Here is a 21311-nt window from a genome sequence, read left to right on the forward strand (position 1 = left end):
ATGACTGCCGTAAAGGAGTTTCATCCAGGTCAAATGAACTTGTACATGCGTATTCTGTACAAAAAGTGTCCATCCTATGTAAAAAAACAAAAACATTTTTCATGACGTCATGATGACGGCACACATTTTTTTGAAATTTTCTGTATCTATCTACGACCTAATAAACCTTTTGCAAAAAAGGATTTCGAATTAACCACGTTCCATTGATGAGATATGAGTAAAAGGTCCAAAAAATGAATAATTCATATAAAATCACATGATGACGTTATCGTGACGTCACTGCAATTTTTGTCTATAACACTTCCTGGAATAACTGCATACCGAGATTGAACCCAATCGGACCTCAGGTTCTCTAGATATAGTGACTTTAACCATGCAGTTTTAGGATTATGTCAAGTGACACGTGATGACGTCTTGATACCGTCATGATTCGACCTGAATCTTCAGATGGTGGTCTAAGTGTGTGCCAGGTTTGAAGTCGATCCGACCGAATTTTATATAATTTTTGCAAAATTTGAAGAAAATATTAACATTTGAAAAAATCATAAAAAATCAGACGATAACGTCATGATGACGTCACTTCAGATTTTGAAAGCTTTTATCTATACCTACCTACCCACCAAGTTTCATAACGATCGGACATACCCTTATCTGTGAATCACAAAATCACGTTTTTGATGATGTCATGATGACGTCACACATTTGATGAAATTTTGTGCATCTATATTTCACCTGACAAACATGTTACAAAAAGAATTTTGAATTTACCACATTCCGTTTATGAGATATGAGTAAAAGGGCCAAAAAGTGAATAATTTATATAAAATCACACGATTACGTCATCATGACGTCACTGCAAATTTTGTCTATAACACGTCCCGGAATACTTGCATACCAAGTTTGAACCAAATCGGACTTTCGGTTCTGTAGATATAGGGCCTTAAAGTATGCTCTTTTAGGATGACGTCACGTGACACGTGATGACGTCATGATTCGGCATACATCTTCAGATGGTGGTCTAACTGTATGCCAGGTTTGAAGTCCATCGGATTTGAAAAAAGTCCAAAAGTGCGTTGTAGAACGAATACACATGTTATCCTATGGGAAAAAAAGTGGAAGAAAAAAAAAAAAAGAGAAAAAAAAAATAAACAAAAACAAGAGCTGTTTCAGTGTGTACACCGAAACAGCTAATGATAACAAAACAAATACACAGAACCGCGCTGGCTCTCTGGTGGACGAAGTACCACTGTCTATTGATTTGCAAATCTGCCATTGTCAAACACTTTGCTGATTTGGATCATGTCGTTGATTGGGAACAAGCGTAAATCATAGCTCCAGAGAAACATTGGTACACCCGTCGTGTCAGAGAAGCTATTGAGATCCACGAACATGACACTGTACCACAAGATATCGGCAATTTCATAAGCAACATATGGCATCCAATTATACCAAGTTGCAACACTCCAGTGGCGTTGCCAGGAATTTTTCAGGGGGGGGGGGGCTGGAACATTTCATGGGGGCGTCATGTAGATCAATGCATTTTTTTTTTAGAAACTCAAAATCTCAGTGGGGGGGGGGGCGACTGGGGGGGGGGGGGCGACAGGGTTTCATGGGGGGCTGTCGCCCCCACACGCACCCCCCCCCCCCCATGGCTACGCCACTGCAACACTCACATCCAAATGACGCACCTGAGCGAGCAGGACACTCAGCGGGCATCCCTCGACACAATGCCCAGGGCTCACAGCCAACTGACACGAGCAGGGCATCCCACTCTAACACAATGCCCAACAGACAACCAATATATACAAGCATTCCCAATCCTAACACGGCCTATTTACATGACTTAAGGAGTAGCACCTCCAACTCTCTTCAGTCTCCTGACGATGACTAGAGCAGGCTAGTCGAAACGTTGAGACTAATTCAAAGACAAGTTTTTTAGAAATTAAAGCAGGACTGTTCTTATCAGAACAAAAACTACTAAGCGAAAGTTGATAATAAGCAGGACAAGTTCTTTTCAGAACTAAATATCTTCTAAGCAGTAGTTATAACCACATGGTGTTAACCGCAAACAGGAACGATGTTAAGACATATTCCTCACCTCTTGCATGTAGCGAGACTGGCTCATCACGTGCATCAATCGACTCATCCTAGCCGCCTCATCACCGCAGGAGACATCAACAGACTCCATGCTCCGATCACCGTCTCTTGGGACACCAGACCGCTGTTTGTCCTCACGATAAGCCAGCGACTTGGCATGTTGCCTTTGAATGAGGAGACACATGCAGACCAGCATGCACACCACAACGATAAGCAGCACAATGGAGCCAACAATGATGAGTACAACAGTGACGGTGGATAGACCGCCACTATCGGGCTCTAAATGGGACACCGGTTACAAAACAGTTGTATGTTGTCAAAACCTCTTAAATTAGATGCAGAATAAACAATGTTTACTCTTTTTTTACAATAAAAAGAATTATATTTTGCAAGTTTTTCAATACAAAGTTAGTCTGTTCATTTTACCCAAATCTAAGTGCGAAGCCGTTCGGCGAACGTAGCAATGAAGCTACACTAACTCTGGACGCCAAGGAAATCGCTTTGTGCGTTCGGTAAAAGTATAAACCAACTCCAAATTCACAAACCTTTTTCTGCAGTAGATTACATCTGAATTTTTTTTACAAGCTTACCTTGGACATCTGTCTCACAACGTTCCCCTGTATATGAAGTTTGACAGCTAAAAGGAAAAAAAGGATAACGATCACTACAGATTGCACATGTTTGAATAGGAATCGCTCTACCAATGTACTCTATATTTCGTTGAACACCCATCATTCTTATAATTTTCTCAAGTCTAATACTCATCGAGGGATTTATGAACTTCTTTTAGGTTTGCCTTAATGAAAACCACGTAAAAAGTTGGGTAATTCGCTTACAAATTCTGCTGGGTATTCACCACAACTATGAGTTAATATACGCATTTGTATTGTATAGATAGGCATGAGTAAACTGTTTGTGCATTCAATGTTAATGAATTAAAATAACAAATTTAAGAACAGCTTCTGAAGCGCTCAAGGTCCATGGAATATGGTATTACCTGCACGTATACGAAACGTAAGGAAAGTTTCCAGACGCCTCACAAGTCCCACCATTCTTGCAGTAGGTCGGTACACAGTCTATTTCCCCATCTGTCATGACAAAATCATCAAACTAAAAGTGGATGTAATGTAAAAGAATAAATGTTGGTACCATGACTAAGGTTGTAAGAATATCAGGACACAAAAAAACATATATAAAATAACAGCATGTGTTGGATATAGCGGACACAATTAGAGGGCGCCATTTGCATTTGGCAAAACCTATCGTTTTTACCCTTTTTATTTACCTCTGTCTTACTTCTTGGAACTTGATTTTGTAATATTTCAGGGAAGAGGACATTCATCCACAGTCCCTTACCCAACCATAATGGGCCAAAGCCCTACGTGTTTAAGATTGGTGTACAATTGCATTACCATTTACAGTGACTGAATCACGGTCGAAGTTGATGACATTAACGCCGTCGCTCAGTGATGGACTGCTTGAAAATACTTGCTGCAGGCTGGCGTCTGACGGCGCACCCTTTTCAAATGAAGCCATAGACCTAACGACAACGCTGCCTTCCTCCATCCACGGAACGTGAACTGAAGATACACCGTTGGTAGATGGATTCTCCTTCAGTCTCATGAAAATCTGAAGGTAAAGTACCAATAAAGGAATGCTCTCTAAATTGAATTGCACATCTTATTGTCAGTTTCGGCCTCAAAAGATGTGTAAAGCTCAAACTATATGGACGTCATCTTGGATAATGATCTGACATACTTCAAGATCATTGTCAGAGGAATTGTTTTAAGACTACCTTCAATGTCATTTTTCATTTCGTTAACAATTGAGAATAAAGTCACGATTCCAATCATTTATAGTTGTATTATTATTTTATCACTTATAGTATTAGCCCTGTGCTCAAGTTAAGACTTTGCGATCTTGCCGCAAGTTTGCCTATAGAAAGATATTCCAGGTTACTATTCAACAATGGGGTCTAATCGAGAGTAAGAACAATGGAATACAGCACAATATAATTTCTCCTAATCGACCAGTATAATTACCGCCCGTTTAAATACAGCAGCTTGTCTCCGGAAAGCAGTTGATGTCGGGTTTTTGTAGGCCTGATTGAAATCCAAATCAGCTGTCACCACAATCTGTTTAGATGGAAGTTCTGTTAAAAAAAATGGGTGATATCATTGGATCAAAATTAAAAAGAAAATGTAGTTTGCTAATAAAAATATCCACAGCAAAATATGTTACAAAAAACAATACCACAAGCTCCCACAAAAAGGGAATATTAAAGGTATTTAGGAGATCATTTGCATGTTTGTGAGTTGTTTTCCTGCTTGAAACTACAATTCCTGCTGGATACTATCCATTAAAAAAACCGTCCAGAAAACGTACGCATTGGTTTAGAAGTATCATAGCTGTTTTTCGTTGCTTATGCATTTTTAAACATTGAATTCACGCATACTTTCTCAATCCACCTTCTGTAATTATTTTTCTTCTGAATGATGCATTTGAAGCGGAATGATGTCACATGGTAATTCCTACCAGTCGTATCCTCACTCTGAGCACGGATTTTCTCGCCAAATTAGTAGGTTCGTCCCAGGATTATTTATTATTCCTATTTATCAAATCATGATGAGCAGGTTGTGAAAGGAGGTAGGGTGAACGAAGATCCTTAAACTGTTAGTGGAATAAAGTGGACACAATTCTACTTACTTTTACACGAACTATCGTCTTGCAAGAAAAACCCATCAAAAACATTGCAAATGCAAGTGAAGCCATCTTGGTTTGAGTCTGGCAAACAGTAGTGTTGAGCATCAGGGCATCTATTACCAGACAGACACGGATTCTCATCTGCAAACAAAGGTATTTTTAGGTGATGTTATCTCCGATCGTAGACATGTGATCGATCTGTAATGGCATTCATGACATAGAGGTTGAAAATGAGAAGATCTTCAGTGTAATATGTCGAGTGACACACACTGAGGAGTTTTTGAAACATTCACGTGGACCACCGAGAGTGCATGGTCATCATATTGGTGTGTAGATTACTGATAGTTTCAGCAGTTGCGACAAGGTACTGATACATTTCAGATGCCGTGCCCTAAACCTGGCGATAACGAACGCAAGAATAGTCCGTCGCACCATTTGGTAACATTCATGAATTACTGGCATCAACTTGCAAAACTTGTTTACCTCTCACATTATCTTAAGTTGGCATGTTTTGATATTTCTACAAAATGAAAAGTTTATGTTACCAGAACATGTTGATCCTGAATGTGTAAGTGGACAGGCACACTCGCAAAACTCAACATCAAATGTCCCTCCATTCAGACAGCTTAAAACCTGGCAGTCTAAACAATCAAAAGATAAAATAACAAAGTGCAGACGCACAAACAAAGGTAGTGTTAAGAGGGGCACTGGAATGGACATCTCACATGATTGTATGCGTTGCGTCATATAGCTGAGTATTATCGAACACGATACACTGCCGCACCCGCTTGATTGTGTATTTATTTAATATTGCACGATAGTTTGTTTTTTTAAATGGCATAATTGAAATTAAACATAACAATGTTATGGTAATTATCACCCACCGATGCACTGCCTGCCATCCTCGTGAAGTAAATATCCAGGATTGCAGCTACACGTGTAGTTCATTAGGACGTTTTCACAGTTTTGATCGCAGCCAAGTCCACCACTGCTAGCTGGCTGGTCTCTGTACAGCTGGCACTCGTCAATATCTGCAGAAGGATAGCAAGATAAAGAATGTTATATGTTTAAAATCAAATAAATCTGTTTTACTTGAGATTAGATATCAAAAACACGGATTTTCATGCTGACGAAATTTGAAACCTCGAGGAAACCCACCTATCTAGTGGAGTGCCACAGGGGACAAAACTGGGTCCAGTGATATTTGTTGGCTTGTATTAACACTGCAGTTAACCCAGCTAACAGCAAATGCTGGAAATACGTTGATGACCTCACCATTGGCGAATAAAAGATCACAAGTCATTGAAAGCAAAACCCAAACTGATTTGAACAGTCTGAGTACTTGGGCCTCTTACAATGGGCTGACATTATACCCTGTTAAGTGTCCAGCTTTACACGTAAACTTGTTGGCAAGAGAAACCCGCGAGATGTGCGGTACAGTAGATCCAAACTTGAACTTGGTGCAAGGGTTAAGCTCTTGGGAGGCATCTTCCAGCAAAATTTGAAATGGAATGCCCATGTAGATGAAATGGTCTCTAAAGCAAATAAGAAATTGTTGATGTCAAATTTGTTTTAAAAAACATGGCTTTCATACTCAGGACATTATTGTTGTGTATAAAGGCTACATCAGACCAGTCATGGAAGGGGGCCTATACAACGGGGGGCCTACAATCTCAGGCTTGCATTCAAGTATAACATCCCATGAAACTGTTCAAATTGAGAATTTACCCAATAATTACACAAGTTATGATAAAGCTCTGGCTTCATTTAGATTTCAGTCTCTATTCGATGGACGGACAAGTTTGTGTCAAGAGTTTGCCCTGAAAAAAGTACAGGTCAGGTAATTTCAGTCATTGGTTTCCAGTGTCAAAAAGGAGCCACAATACGTGCTTTAGATCTTGCCTTACCACAGGTGAACAAACACGCTCAATAAACAGATATACAGTCCAGTGCCAGATATCACGAGAAATCGGAAGCAACTCTTAGGTTAAATTGTGGATTGTGAAAGGTTGATGTACTCAAACCTTGCATTGTGGTGTGAGTGATTACGTGATCGTGTTTTGTGGGGGTCAACTTTCAATGTAGGTTTTAAATAGCATTTCTGAAATTATTCAAATAATATTTTTTATGGGTTCACTGGTTTCTGACACACAAAAAAAATTACTCAAAGTATACTACTGGGACTGGTCGCTTGCTCATGCAGAAATAAAGTCTCACACCGCGCTTTCCTTCCCTTGCCGTTTGTGCTTTTGCATTCCTTATCCGGTTTAACTAAAGGTTATATAATCTCATTTATACGGCATGGCACAGCTCGCCCTCTGAGGGCTACGCTGTGTAAAGTACAAAGACCAGTCATCCAAAATATTCATTAACTTTCTCTTAATTTTTCAAAATTTCATGGAGTTTTTGGTGAAGTTAACAATGTACACTTTTAAATTATTGTGTTTTATGGTATAATTGTAATCCACCGTGCAATTAAGTCTGTGGGCTACTAAAAGAGAAGGAAAATAAAGCAGTAGTATTAATATTTATAATAACAATAATTACAATGGACGACTAACAATATAGACATGATGGGCTTGGGTTTTACAATCATTTCCAGGTCTCAAAGAATTAGTCCTGTCATACTACATACCTTTCTTTTGCTGATATCTGCTCCTCATAAAAAAAGCCCAAGAAAGACTTCTTTTGGCTTCCTCTGAAAGCCCAAAGATGGGTTTATGCCTGAATGCTAAGAAGCCATAGTAAATTGACTGCCAAGAACATTTGCCTTTTTGTATGGACAAACGAGGGAGGTTTGATTGGGAAATCTAAGGAAAGAAGGCATTAGCTTGGAAGCCTTGATAAGGACGATATGGTCAGCCATTAGTAATGATATAAAGCCTGTTTGACCTTTTCATTTGGGACCATTGCGCTGTTTAGATTCAAGGGGGCTTACTAAATATTATAAGCAAGCCTAGCTGTAGCAGCAACAGAACTACTAGCAGCAGTAGCAGACGAATATATCGATAAGGACAGCAACGACGACAAATTGAACATAAAAAATACGTCTTGTTACCTTGGCAACTCTTGCCGTCTCCCTCAAGTCCTTCAGGGCAAGGTCCACAGGTGCTGTTGAACGATGGCGGGGCCTCATCAGTACAAGCCACGCCTATGAAACAAGGGCTATCAGCACAGGCGTCGTAATCCATTTCGCAAAAGTCTCCAGTCCAGCCCGGCTGACACTCACACAGCACCACCTGAGTGGGGATTGTACACAGAAAGAATGTACCTTCACTAGAATTTACAGAGCATATTTGCTTGGTTTTGGTAACCAACGATTGTACTGTCCCGGCTTGAATTAGATCATTGCGAGCTCAATTTTTTTCCTGTACTCACCCCGAAACGATCTTGTATGAGATTGGTTCCACTAACATACTGATTAAATAGGCATGTGCCGTCATTCTCACAGTCACAAAGCTTCACAGTGGGTTCAAGTGTTGCATTTGCTATACCGTCTGTGGCTAGGAAACCAATCGAGACCTTGGACCTATTTGCAGGAGTCCATTTGAACAGACCTATCGCACAACGTAGAAGGAAAATGAAAGATGGAAAATCGTTCAATTTGGGTAACAGTCAACCAATTTGCCAATAATTTGTGACCAATTGTGAATGATTAATCAATGCCGTGGAATTACTTTTCAAAAATGACTAGGTTTTACAGAACTAATCTGCACAATGGTTGCTACTTTAAAAAGCGGTACAACTGGAAGATCTGAGTACTTCTTTATGCAAACCCCAATCACGTTCATTACTTTAATACTTGTTAGGGTATCCAAAAACAATCGAATTTCAAGCTGTTCTATGTAGCAAAAATCATTCAGAAAAAAAAGAAGCTTAGGTTTTCCAGGGAAATTGAATGTAATGTTGTACAGAGTAGTACACCTAATTCGAAAGAAGTAAATATACTTTATTTACTTGAAAATTACTTGATTTGGATTTTACTGACCATCAGATGAAATTGAAGCTCCTTTTACTGTCTGAAGCAAATGATATGTGATATTATCTCCATTTGGATCAGCTGCTTGTAACTGCAAGGTAAAGTCCTGCCCTACTATAACCTCAACGGTCTCCACAAGCGTCAGATTTGGCGGGAAGTTCACTGAAAGTATTTATATGCATATATTAAAGATTTATTGACACTTTCGGATAAAAGAGAGGTCAGTTTGGTTCACAACAATACTTCACTTGATTTGTCTGTCGATCGAAAGACAAATCAATTTTTAGAGTTTCCTTTGAAACACTGATTAAACTATATAGTCATTCAAGACGAATACAATGTAAGTGTACTTTCATTGCTCTCTCGTTCTTCGACCGCCAAAATGTTTGGGTGGATGTCTGGCTGTGTTGGTTGGTGGGTCGTTTGGGTTGGGGGTTGGTGGGTCAGTGGGTTAGTGGCTCGTTTAGGTGGGTGGGGGGGGGGTCGATGGGTTGGTGGGTCAGTTGGTTGGTGGGTCGTTTGGATTGGTAGGTCGTTGGGTTGGTGGGTCGTTTGGATTGGTAGGTCGTTTGGTTGGTGGGTCGTTTGGGTTGGGGGTCGTTGGGTTGGTGGGTCAGTGGGTTGGTGGGCTGGTTGGTCGTTGGGTTGGGTTGATCTTGGGTTGATGGCCAGTCGTTGGGTTGGTAGGTCGTTCCGATTCGGGTCGTGGGTCTGCATGGGTGGGTCGTTGGGTTTTGGGGTCGTTAGGTGCATGAGTGGGTCGTTGGGTTGTTGGTTCTTATGGGTTGGAAGTCGTTGGGTTAAATGATCAGTGGGTTGGTGGATCGTTTGGGTTGGGGGTCGATGGGTTTGTGGGTCGTTGGTTTGGTGGGTCGTTTGGGTTGGTGGGTCGTTGGGTTGGTGGGTCGTTTGGGTTGGAGGTCGTTGGGTTGGCCGGTCGTTACGCTGGTGGGTCGTTTGGGTTTTGGGTCGTAGGGTTGGTGGGTTGGTTGGTCGTTTAGGTTGGGGGTCGTTGTGGGTTGGTTGGTCGTTTGGTCGTTGGGTCGGTGGGTCGTTTGGGTTGGTAAATCGTTGGGTTGGTGGGTCGTTTGGGTTGGTAGGTCGTTGGGTTGGTGGGTCGTTTGGGTTGGTAGGTCGTTGGGTTGGTGGGTCGTTTGGGTTGGGGGTTGTTGGGTTGGTGGGTCAGTGGGTGGGTGGGTTGGTTGGTCGTTGGATTGGTGGGTCGTTTGGGTTGGTAGGTCGTTGGGGGTCGTTTGGGTTGGGGTCGTTGGGTTGGTGGGTCAGTGGGTTGGTGGGTCAGTGAGTTGGTGGGTCGTTAGGGTTTGGGTCGTTGGGTTGGTGGGTTGGTTGGTCGTTTAGGTTGGGGGTCGTTGTGGGTTGGTTGGTCGTTTGGTCGTTGGGTCGGTGGGTCGTTTGGGTTGGTAAATCGTTGGGTTGGTGGGTCGTTTGGGTTGGTAGGTCGTTGGGTTGGTGGGTCGTTTGGGTTGGTAGGTCGTTGGGTTGGTGGGTCGTTTGGGTTGGGGGTTGTTGGGTTGGTGGGTCAGTGGGTGGGTGGGTTGGTTGGTCGTTGGATTGGTGGGTCGTTTGGGTTGGTAGGTCGTTGGGGGTCGTTTGGGTTGGGGTCGTTGGGTTGGTGGGTCAGTGGGTTGGTGGGTCAGTGAGTTGGTGGGTCGTTAGGGTTTGGGTCGTTGGGTTGGTGGGTTGGTTGGTCGTTTAGGTTGGGGGTCGTTGTGGGTTGGTTGGTCGTTTGGTCGTTGGGTCGGTGGGTCGTTTGGGTTGGTAAATCGTTGGGTTGGTGGGTCGTTTGGGTTGGTAGGTCGTTGGGTTGGTGGGTCGTTTGGGTTGGTAGGTCGTTGGGTTGGTGGGTCGTTTGGGTTGGGGGTTGTTGGGTTGGTGGGTCAGTGGGTGGGTGGGTTGGTTGGTCGTTGGATTGGTGGGTCGTTTGGGTTGGTAGGTCGTTGGGGGTCGTTTGGGTTGGGGTCGTTGGGTTGGTGGGTCAGTGGGTTGGTGGGTCAGTGAGTTGGTGGGTCGTTAGGGTTTGGGTCGTTGGGTTGGTGGGTTGGTGGGTCGCTTGGGTTGGTATGTCAGTGGGTTGGTGGGTCTTTTGGTTGGGTGGGTCAGTTTGTTAGGTTCAGTAGGTTGGTGATTCAGTAGGTCGGTGGATCAGTGGTTCAGTAGCTATAGATCAGTAGTGCGGTTGGTCATCGGGTTTTCGGGTCAGTGAATTTGTGTGTTGGTGAGTCGGTGTGTCGGTGCCGAGTTGGTTGGCGTACATTTTGCAATGTTTCATTCACATTCGTTTGATGTTTAACCGGCGACATCTCTGTTCTACATTGCACTTACTTGACATTGCCATATTAATGGTGTTCATCTCGTCGAGTGTTAATGTAGCCACACCGATGCTTGTGTCATTCAGAGCCAGGGAATCATACAGACACACTTTACTTGACCCGCAGACCGCCTTAGCCTCTTTGTATTTTCCCGGCGGTGCCTTATCGATCAAATCTTGCAAGAAGTCTGGAGCGAAAGCAGGATCGTTCAATGAGTTGTAGCTTTCATCAGGAGACTGGTAGAAGAACAGAGAGTCTTCCTCTGCGATTCGCCCTGATATACATTGAAACACACCAAAAGTACAACGAATGCTCTATAAAGGAACCTGTTTTGGGGGGTACCACAATTAGGTTCAAGGACTAACGATTTAAAATGAAACTACATGTTATCATACCATGACAAGCTGTCTGCGTTTACAATTACGCAATATAGGTCCCCCTGACTCATTGTAATTGGTACTAAATTCCTAAAGGTTTTCGATGATTTCTTACATGTTTCGCCAAATTCAAAGAAGTCCCTCTCCACCAGTTCTCCATCATCTCCAGAGCCTGTCTGCAGAGTGCCATAACGCGTCAAAACATCATTGCTTGGGTCATCATCCCACACACCTGAGAAAATTTAACAAATCGGTGAAAATTAGCACCGGGTTGTACCCGAAAACGACATTAAATATGACTTTGTCATCTATTAAGTTCGCACGATTATTATTGACTTACCTATAAGTTGGTTACAGTGATAATCACGAAGACAATTTTCTAAATTCAGATTTAGGAAAGCAACATTGTACTGGAAAAAAGGATTAAAACAACCTGGATCATACCTAAAATTCCTTTTGTTTTGCCTTTGAAGTCCTGGTTGATAAGGACAGTTATGTCGGCCATACTGTTGTTCACCCCAACAGAAAAGCTGACATAATCTGAATACATGACGCTCACTTTGATTGGGTTTTCCGCCCTCGTTACCAAAAGATTTCCTAAGTGCAATCCTACGAGAAAATAACACAGACATTAATAATGATGATGTCACATGTATTGTTGCATCCAGTTTAGGTAAACGTGTATAAAAAAAATAGTAAAACAGCCCTTGTACCGGATGGCACGTACCGAATGGTACTTACATACGACAGAGCGAAAAGGTTACCAATAGATTACAAGTGGAACATATTGCACTTTGGTGATTAGTAGAGACTGAGCTTACCTGTAGCACTGGGTGTTACAACGGTCCCATTGACAGTCGTTACCAAATCCATGGCATCATCACTCAACTTGATCTCAATCTTTATGAATTGCAAACAAAACCGACAAGCTGTTCAAGTGTTTGAAATTCATGCATCAGAACAAAATTTTGAAGATTTTCAATTCATTGCAGGGTAGCCTGATATAAATATAACTGTTTTTTTTTGTATCCAATCAGCACACTTTGTATGGGAACTTAGCAATGAAAATATATCAACATGGAATGCAAATCATGGGATCAAGTCAAAGGCATTTTTGAAACGTATCATGTGTTAATACAAAACAATGTGTTAACAGACCCTTGCTTCTCCTGTGTACACCGCAGCAAATCCAGAGTAGATAGTAGCCTGGCTAAGTTCCCCTGTCTCCGTATCCACGACCTGTCGTGTGCGACCTTGCAGTTCAAAGACTCGTTGTCCATCGTCATCTTCGATGAGTGCTAGTGTGTATTCCCCCAGACCATTGAAGGTGTACTCCAGTCCATCAAGCGTAACGATATGGGGGTCTCCCCAAAACCACACTAGTTGCAATGTGTAAATAATATCACACGAATATAAACACCGCAAAAAAATCCAAACTCATTGGTAGAGGTCACTTTTTTAATCTGATCGTCTAATGATAACGAAATTTATATCGACTTTTAAGGATTGTGGTTAGCTACATTTTGATACCCCGTTTGCTACCAAAGACTGTAAATCGTCCAACACTGGCAACGGCTTATGAAAAATGATGGAGTTTGAAAAGTTGCAAATTTAAAGATTACACGAGTCGAGTGGAAATTGCTGCGTGACAATGTGACACTGCCTGAAACAAACGGCAGGGAATATCGATTTTTGCGGTGTTTATTTAACGCAAAATGTTCTATAGTGCTGTAATAGTGACGTTTTATGCGATATTTCGGTCTGTTGAACTGCTTAAATTTTGAACGAATCAGATTCACGATTTCGTCGGTACGTAAGTGTTTTAGCGGTTAGGTTGTAAACTGGAAAGAAGTCAAGGAATCTATTCTTTCTAACACTGACGGTCGTCCCACTCTCCACGTTTCCTTCATGACAAAGTGACCATCCAGATATCCGATGGTTTTTAACAAAATCAAAAGCTTAAAAATTAAGTACAAAATTTTATCACTAAGGTGTGAACATTGTAGTTTACTGCTGCTACATTGTAGTTTACTGCTGCTTACGAGCAACATTTTTGAAAGTTGTATTTTTCACTGTCAGGGAAAGGAATTCCTTTTAAATTTAGATTAATACTCTGATCCAAGTTTTACTCAGCTTATCATGAAGAGTATTATGGCCAACACAATGTTGTAGTAACACAAAAACACACGTCAGGCCTAAGTTTTTTAGCACTCGGCTACGCAGGTATTTTCGTTTTCAATGAGATACATGTACTTACACCAGGCAGGAGGAACATACGACCAGCAAGTCATCAGAGGCCGCCATTGTATGTACAGATCGCAAAGCGTTGATCGTTCACAGCAATAAAAGCGAGGCCACACCTCTTCATCTGGAACAAAAAAATATCAATATCTGATTGAACAAAGTATTTGTTATCGTATAATATGCCGCTTTAACCGACTAAGAAGATGCTTAAAATCACAAACGAGAATATAACCTTTTTCTATTTTTTTTTTTAAAGATCGTGGAATTTATGCTTTGGGGTTCCCCTTTCCTCCCAAAGCCTCCCCCCCCCCTCTTGCCGACAGAGATGAAAAAAAGTATGGATGAAACAAGTGTGTGTCTTTATTTAAATAGCGAAATAGTAACTGAATCAATATTTTTTTTAACTTAGCCAATATGTGGTACTGGGAATTATTATTATTTATTATAATAATTATTATTATTTTGGTAACATGTTTGAGCCGTCAAAATGGAACTGGGATCCAAACAAAATCTCTTTTCCCCCTTATTTTACGGTGCACAAACTGTTTTGTTAGTTCGTGCGGTCTATGCATTGCGGGTTCCCATTTCTTCCCCAAAGCCCCTTCCACCTCCTCTTGCTAACACACATAAAAACGTAGGGAAGAAACAAATTCGTATCTTCATTCGGAAACAATATTCCCAACCAATATGTGGTACTGGGATTTCCCCCCATTTTGCTGGTAATATGTTTGAGCCGTCAAAATGGAATTGTGACCCCCCCAAAAAAAATCTTCTTTTTTGTTTTACCGTCCAGAAACTAAGAAAAAACTGTGCAGAGCATGATGACGCATACCTAACCACTGTTGGTACAAATCATCCGTATAGAATATTGGACTGAACGGGAACCTCTCGAAGACAGAAGAAACCCTAGGAGTCCTCACATTATACAGGAGATCACCGGTGAATAAATTGTAGCAACACTGAGGGCCTGGCGTCCCAGGAAATTGAAAGAGACGCACGTAACAAACGGCAGCTGAAATGATTGAAATTATTTCGAATTATGATATCTCAATCGTAGTAATATGCAGCTATTGAAATAACTGTATAAGAAGAATTTAACGTGTGTATTAAATAATATAATAATTCCATGCAAATAAAGAGCAGACAAACTGCACTTAACCCTGAAGGGGCTGGGGGCGCCCCCTCGACTCTTTCCACTATAGCCTTTAAAAAATGTTTTCGCGACTCGAACTTTTATGAATTTTCAGCCTCGAGCCTTGCGCATCTTTTGACACCAAAATCATAAAATCGGACGAGGGGTTGTCGCGCAGCGTGAATTTTCCCGTATACGCCGTGTACACAGACCAGAATTACCATTCATACACATGAATAATTAATTAGCCATAATTCCAAAACCCTTTGACCTTAAAGCCCCTGTCACACTTGTCCGAATCGTCACTTCGTTCATGTTCCGAGTAAAACATTGTGGATTCGGTGTTTTATCGGTTTGAACTGAACTCAAACGGATTTCCCTCGGTTTTCCTCGGTTTTCCAACGTTATATACTCGTGTACGTTCGGTGATGCACTGAGGAACTCGGAGAAATTATTGAACCTGTTTAATAATTTCTCCGAATTGTCGCGGCAACCTCAATACGAACGGTATCCGGTATACACACGGAATATGCACGGAATGCACGGAATACACACTGTACTCATTCGTTGCCATTCGAAATTTGAAATGCGGAATAGGTACGGAAGAGTACGGAACAGGCCTCCGTATGTATTCAGAGTTCATTCCGAACCCACATTGTAATGCCGATCAAAAAACGGACTTTGATGTCACTTTATCCGATGATATACCGCATTACCACGATGTAATACCATATATATAACGGAGACGAACGGAATATCAACGGAACGTTCGGAAAGCGGTCGGTCTTGAGATCAATGAATTTTTCAAAGTTTGGCATGTCCGGTGATGATCGGAGAGGTTCTGAATATAGACGTATTGCAATCGGAATGACAACTTATTTGATCCGGAATAAGACCGGATTATGATCGGTGTATTTTCATTTCTGGCTGGTTTTTTGACATTTCTCTCAGAACGTGTCCGAATTAATATTATTTCAGATCGGTTTATGAACGGAATTATAGATTCGGACAAGTGTGACATGGGCTTTAGTCATGAAATGTCTTGGGCATGTTCATGAAGAGTTGCTCTATGCATGTATTGAGTTTCAAAATATTTCGTCACTCAATGGTCGAGATCTAGGGGGGGGGGGGTTGGAATCCGCCCCCCGGCTGAGATGGTCAAAATAACATGGCCCCTTTAGGGTTAATATGCAGTGATGTATTTTGCCCAGGAGAGATTCAAATTGATACGTCTTGGTATTTCTGTTTCCTCAATAATAATGAATGAAACCTATCCGTATTGGTAATATATAATTTACTCTTCAAATCAAAAGAGAATCTTTCATCCATTTAAGATTTTATTAGGACTTCATTAACGCTTGATTTTGGAAAGTGGCACTTACGGACATTTGATGAACGTAGTCCCTGAGGCAGATCATGGGCTGGGACTTGTATGTATCGCCAGTCCAACCGGGCATTGACAAGGCTGCAGGGGCACGTGTCAGCGAAGGCATCAAAATAGATACCAAGTGAATGGTAAGGTGGCTGGCGGCCGTGCCAGTTGTGGCACTGTTGGCGGGGATTGACGAAGTCCGGGCTTGGTGTGTTGAGGGGAAACACCCAACGTCCTGCCTGACCCGTATTTCCTTTGATGGTACCGGGGAGGTACTCCGATTCGTTTGGGTTGACCACGTAGACAGGTGGATCATTGGACGTTCCGCAGGTAAAGCCCTGGATGACATTTTTGTTCGATAAAAAACTGAAGTCCCAATTCAAGCCGCAAGGATCGTAATTGAATATCACAAAGCCATGGATGCCATCCGTCGCGAGCACGGCTTGGAATGTATTTGTCTCCTGAAAGGTGCACAGAATAATAAACATTACAAGACGAAAGTAGTTTAAGCACGTCCATAACCAATACACATGACAGTTTAATTGGTTGTTACAATGACCAAAAAAGTCGTAGTCTGCCCTCAATTTTTTTTCCAATAACCTGTTGTCGATAATGAGGTAGGTCCTCATCTTAAAATGAAATTGCATTTTGTATCACAAATCTTGTTTCTTTCGTACCTATTTTGTACCATTTATCATTTATCTGTTTTGTCTGGTTTGCTGCTTAGCCTTGACTTGCGCTTTGTCTTCTTTCCTGCTTTGTCTGCTATACCTACATGCTTTGTCTGCCTTGCTTACTATTTCTGCGTTGCCTGCTTTGCCTGTTTCGCATAAGTTGCCCGTTTTGTCTGTTTTGCCTGCTTCACCTGCTTCGTCTGCTTTGCTTGCTTGGCCTGCTTGCATGCTTGAGTGACCAAACCTAACCTGCAGCTTGTCGGCATTGCTTGCTTGTCTATTTCGCCTGTTTTGCCTGTTTTGCCTGCTTTGCCTGCTTTGCCTGCTTTGTCTGCCTCGCGTGCCTTGTATGCTTGCGTTGTCTCCTTACCTGCTTGCCTGCATTGCCTGCTTGTCTATTTCGCCTGTTTTGCCTGCTTTGCCTGCTTTGTCTGCCTCGCGAGCCTTGCCTGCTTTCCTCACTTTGCCTGCTTTGCCAGGTTTGCTTGCTTGGCCTGCTTACCTGCTTTTTCTCTGTCTGCTTTGCCTCTGTCTGCTTTGCCTACCTTGCCTGCTTTGTCTGATGATGCCTGATTCTCCGACCTTATACATGTTTTGTCTGATTTTCGCGCCTTGCCTGCTTAATTTGTCTGATTTGCTTGCTTGTCTGTTTGTACGTGTTCATCTTTTCAAACCGTGGTCGAAAAATACCAGAGAACAAAAGAGAACAATATCGTCCACGATTCCCAGCATACGTCCGCGATTGGGAGTCTTCCTAAAAAGTTACAGTACAAACAAAACAAGGACAATAGGACGTCCACGATTGACGGTGAACACACGTTTGTATGCCTGCTTTGTCTCTGTGTGCATTGTCTGCCTTCCTGCTTTAATTAATTTGCACAGTGCCTCGCCTGCTTTCCCCTGTGCCTTGAAAGCCTTGCATGCCTTGCGTTCCTTGCATGTCTTGCATGCCTTACCTGCTTAGCCTGCTTTTGTCGAGTGCCTAACATGCCATGCTTGCTATGATTCCTTTGCCTGCTTTGACTACTTTGCCTGCCTATCATGCCTTATCTGCATAGCCTGTTTTGCATGCTTTGCCTGTTTGCCTGCTTCTCGTTCCTGTAGGCTTCGCCCACTTCGCCTTCTTGTTTACCTCGCCTGCTTCGCCTGCTTGCCCACTTTCATTCTTGTAGGCTTTGCCAATTCGCCTTCTTGTTTGCCTTGCCTGCTTTGCCTGCTTTGCCTGCTTTGTCCGACTTGCCTGCTTTGTCTGAATTGCCTACTTTGTTGCATGTTCTGACTTGCTGCTTTGCATATACTGCCTAGTGATATGGAGTAAATGTTTGCTGTTAGATTTGTCTTAAGGAGTTAAGACATGTATAGCACCTAGTTTGGGATGTATTTCATTTGCATTCTTATTAAGTTTTTATCATTTTTTCATTTTATTTTCCATTAAGGCGCTACCTACACAAGAAAAAGAAATTGCTCGAACATTGCTCCAAGTGACAACAAGTGCCCAGTTGGCTGAGAAATTGCTGGATTTTGTTGACACGGTAGCACCGATGATATCCAGCATGTCCTGGTTGACGTTTTCAACATACTGATTGTAAACCTTAAAAAAATCAAAAGGCACAAAAGTGAGTATCATTTATCGCCAAAACAGTTGGTATTGATCTGTTCACAATTGCTAGTAAAGACTGTCCTCAACACAATTCATTCAGAATCACGATGCACTGAGAAGCGTTCCTTTGAACAATTTTCCAAAAACAAAGCACATACAAACAAATCGATCCAAATTAAAGAGAGCTATATATACACAGAACTATGTGGAAAACGTACCTGCCAGAAAACATTACTGGTTGGGCTGAAAGCATCGCCTTTGACATCGGCCCAAAATGGAGTTATCATTGCCTTGTTGCCAGCGAAGCCATTACTTGGTGCACTTGGAAATGCGAGTTTGTCGAGACTTTGCTCATTCGAAAAGACAATCACACCATTATCAGTGAACTGCAAATAAAAAAAAACAGTATTCGCACTTTTTGTTGGCCGTCAACTGGGCATACTCTTAGGTTATCAACAAACTATGAAATAGCTACAATAAATTAATCAGGGAATCAATGATATGGTAATAAACCATCAAGCTACACATCTTTATTATTTTCAGCGTACAGGTTTATAACACCGACTTGTACTTACATACAGTTTCTCGTACATTCCATCACAGATAGGAAAGAAATCCGGCGGGTAGATGGTAGGTGATATCAAATCCTTACTTGACAGAAACAGCTGTTAAATGAGTAACAATAAAACAGTCTTATTAGATCTTAATGTAACAGTCAGGTCTCAACACCATCAAGAAATCAGAAGAAAATCCATTCAAATCAAACATTTGAGGATATAATGACATCAAGATTTCCTTTAAACTACGACAACAGCATACTCTACATTTCCTGTTCACTTACCTCCTGGGGTACATCTGACAGTAGGGCATCCCCACTCGCTGTGCCAAAGGGTAGCAGGTTTCCCTCTACAAAAAAAAATAAAAAAATAAATAAATACTATAAAAACTGCTTCTTCATTGACACTTAAGTGAAATTCACACGTTGTTATGACTAGAGAAACTGGAGCAGGAAATCTGAATACACGAACCAACGTCGTTCTCCAATACTCGACTGGCTGGAAACAAGTCTTGTACACATAATGCCCCCTATACAGCCTGGATACTATGCAAAATGCTTCCTCGACAAACAACTCACTTTCCGACAAGATTAAATAAACACAGATAATGCTTCCTTTTATTGTGTAACGTACGAGATGCTAATGTACCTATTGTCTGTTAGTAAGATGCAATATGGTGTACCACAAGTCCTTGCAAACGCGATGTGAACATTCAGTTGTTTTTTTGCACAGCGTACTCTTTGTAAATCTCATAACGGTTCGGGAAAAAGAACGTGTTTACAGCAAACGATTCGTGTATCTGATCAGTGTTACACGTTGACAACTTTCTCTTTTGAAATGGGGGAGGGAATTATAATAATTAAACAAATAACAATTATAATAAAATGGGGTATCGCAAGTTCCGATTGAAAAATGCGAGCATTTAGAGGGTTTTAGTTACGAGTCATCCTTTTGCTTTGGACTGGACGAATTATCTACCACATGTTTTGTTTGCTCGATGGAACTGTCTGCAAATGACTCTTACTATTGACGGTGAAAGTGAACTCATTGTGTGTCACACATCCAGCAGAATTGGTAACAATACAGGTGATGGCATGATTTCCCAATCCAAATACACCTCCTGTAATACCGACACCAACGCCATCACCAGAATCTGTGCAATCGATGGAGACTTCACCAGCGTCCATGGCATGAACCTCGGTCCATGTCACTGTAGATGTGTCCATGCCTGGATCCGTGCACTGATGACCTACTGTTGGTACTGCGAGGATTGGGTATGCTGTGCGAGCAAATTTTAATGAAAAAATCGTTACTGCATTAAAATGAAATACCTTTTCTTCATAATTTAAAGAGGGTGAAAGATGTGCATGAGCAATTTTGTTCATCAAGAAAATAAGATGAGCTAAAACAATCTTTTTATCAAATAATCTTGCAGATTTTATTTTCAAACACCACCTTCAGTTGATGAATATTGTCGTACCAACATGATACCAACAGCAATATAAATTAAGGTGGCACAGCTCTTTTATGCCTGATAATTATTAGCCTCTTTCAAAATTACCCAACAAATATGATTTTTTTATGTGACGTAAATCAATATGGTTGATAACCAATGATATATACTAAATCAATTCACCTGAAACGATGAAAGAAATGAGGCAATCCGGAAAGGCACCGGTTTTTGAAACGCACACCACATCGTGATGTCCTGTACCAAACACTCCTCCTGTAGCTTTCACATTGGATTTGTTCCCAGCGAAATCAATGCAGTCGATGTCAGCAGGGTTTATTTCCTCAGAAAGTATCCAACTGACAAAAACATCAGAGACTCCCCCTTCAAGACACTTGTTCTCAATCTCGGGACACTGAACTTTGTCGTCATCTTGAATACAACAAGAAGGGGTTAAAGTGTATGTATCAGAATGAGGAATTGGGGGTAGTGTTCTTTATGTCACACTTCCTGCGCCAGTTACAGTGTGTGCTAGGGATGCAACAGTGCAAATACATTCCCATAGACACTAGTGCTTAATGCCTATACTTCAACATTCTTTTAAAAATAATCAGAACTCTCACAGGTAATCAAGCTGCACAGAAAAATGATGATCAACATGTCATCTTTCGTTTCTTTTTCTTCATTTTTTGGTGTGTTGACCATTGACTTTTCGAGATATTCTCACCCAAAGAAGACAACCCCTATTTTCCCCAAAGCGGAAAAGTAGCCATCTGGAAAAACGATCTTTCCACGA

General features: G+C 41.6%; 1 protein-coding gene across 1 annotated transcript in view; it reads right to left on the reverse strand.

The window, feature by feature from the left end:
• The window catches only part of LOC119720449 (mucin-like protein), a 32137-nt gene that overhangs the window by 943 nt on the left and 9883 nt on the right, over positions 1-21311 (reverse strand). The window contains exons 8-34 of the mRNA XM_038190113.1: positions 20702-20947; positions 20090-20344; positions 19350-19414; positions 19084-19173; positions 18727-18894; positions 18356-18499; positions 16794-16808; positions 16260-16695; positions 14563-14742; positions 13744-13854; positions 12645-12865; positions 12308-12386; positions 11931-12095; positions 11602-11718; positions 11123-11383; positions 8789-8941; positions 8179-8357; positions 7859-8039; positions 5685-5831; positions 5346-5441; positions 4804-4941; positions 4140-4249; positions 3510-3726; positions 3095-3185; positions 2688-2734; positions 2099-2376; positions 1689-1772 (exon numbers count right to left, since the gene is read on the reverse strand). Of these exons, the coding sequence (XP_038046041.1) occupies positions 1689-1772; positions 2099-2376; positions 2688-2734; positions 3095-3185; positions 3510-3726; positions 4140-4249; positions 4804-4941; positions 5346-5441; positions 5685-5831; positions 7859-8039; positions 8179-8357; positions 8789-8941; positions 11123-11383; positions 11602-11718; positions 11931-12095; positions 12308-12386; positions 12645-12865; positions 13744-13854; positions 14563-14742; positions 16260-16695; positions 16794-16808; positions 18356-18499; positions 18727-18894; positions 19084-19173; positions 19350-19414; positions 20090-20344; positions 20702-20947 (4274 nt within the window). The remainder of the gene's footprint in view (positions 1-1688; positions 1773-2098; positions 2377-2687; positions 2735-3094; positions 3186-3509; positions 3727-4139; positions 4250-4803; positions 4942-5345; positions 5442-5684; positions 5832-7858; positions 8040-8178; positions 8358-8788; positions 8942-11122; positions 11384-11601; positions 11719-11930; positions 12096-12307; positions 12387-12644; positions 12866-13743; positions 13855-14562; positions 14743-16259; positions 16696-16793; positions 16809-18355; positions 18500-18726; positions 18895-19083; positions 19174-19349; positions 19415-20089; positions 20345-20701; positions 20948-21311) is intronic.

This window comes from Patiria miniata, unplaced genomic scaffold, assembly GCF_015706575.1.
Source record: "Patiria miniata isolate m_02_andy unplaced genomic scaffold, ASM1570657v1 HiC_scaffold_9, whole genome shotgun sequence".
NCBI classification, from domain to species: Eukaryota; Metazoa; Echinodermata; class Asteroidea; order Valvatida; family Asterinidae; genus Patiria; species Patiria miniata.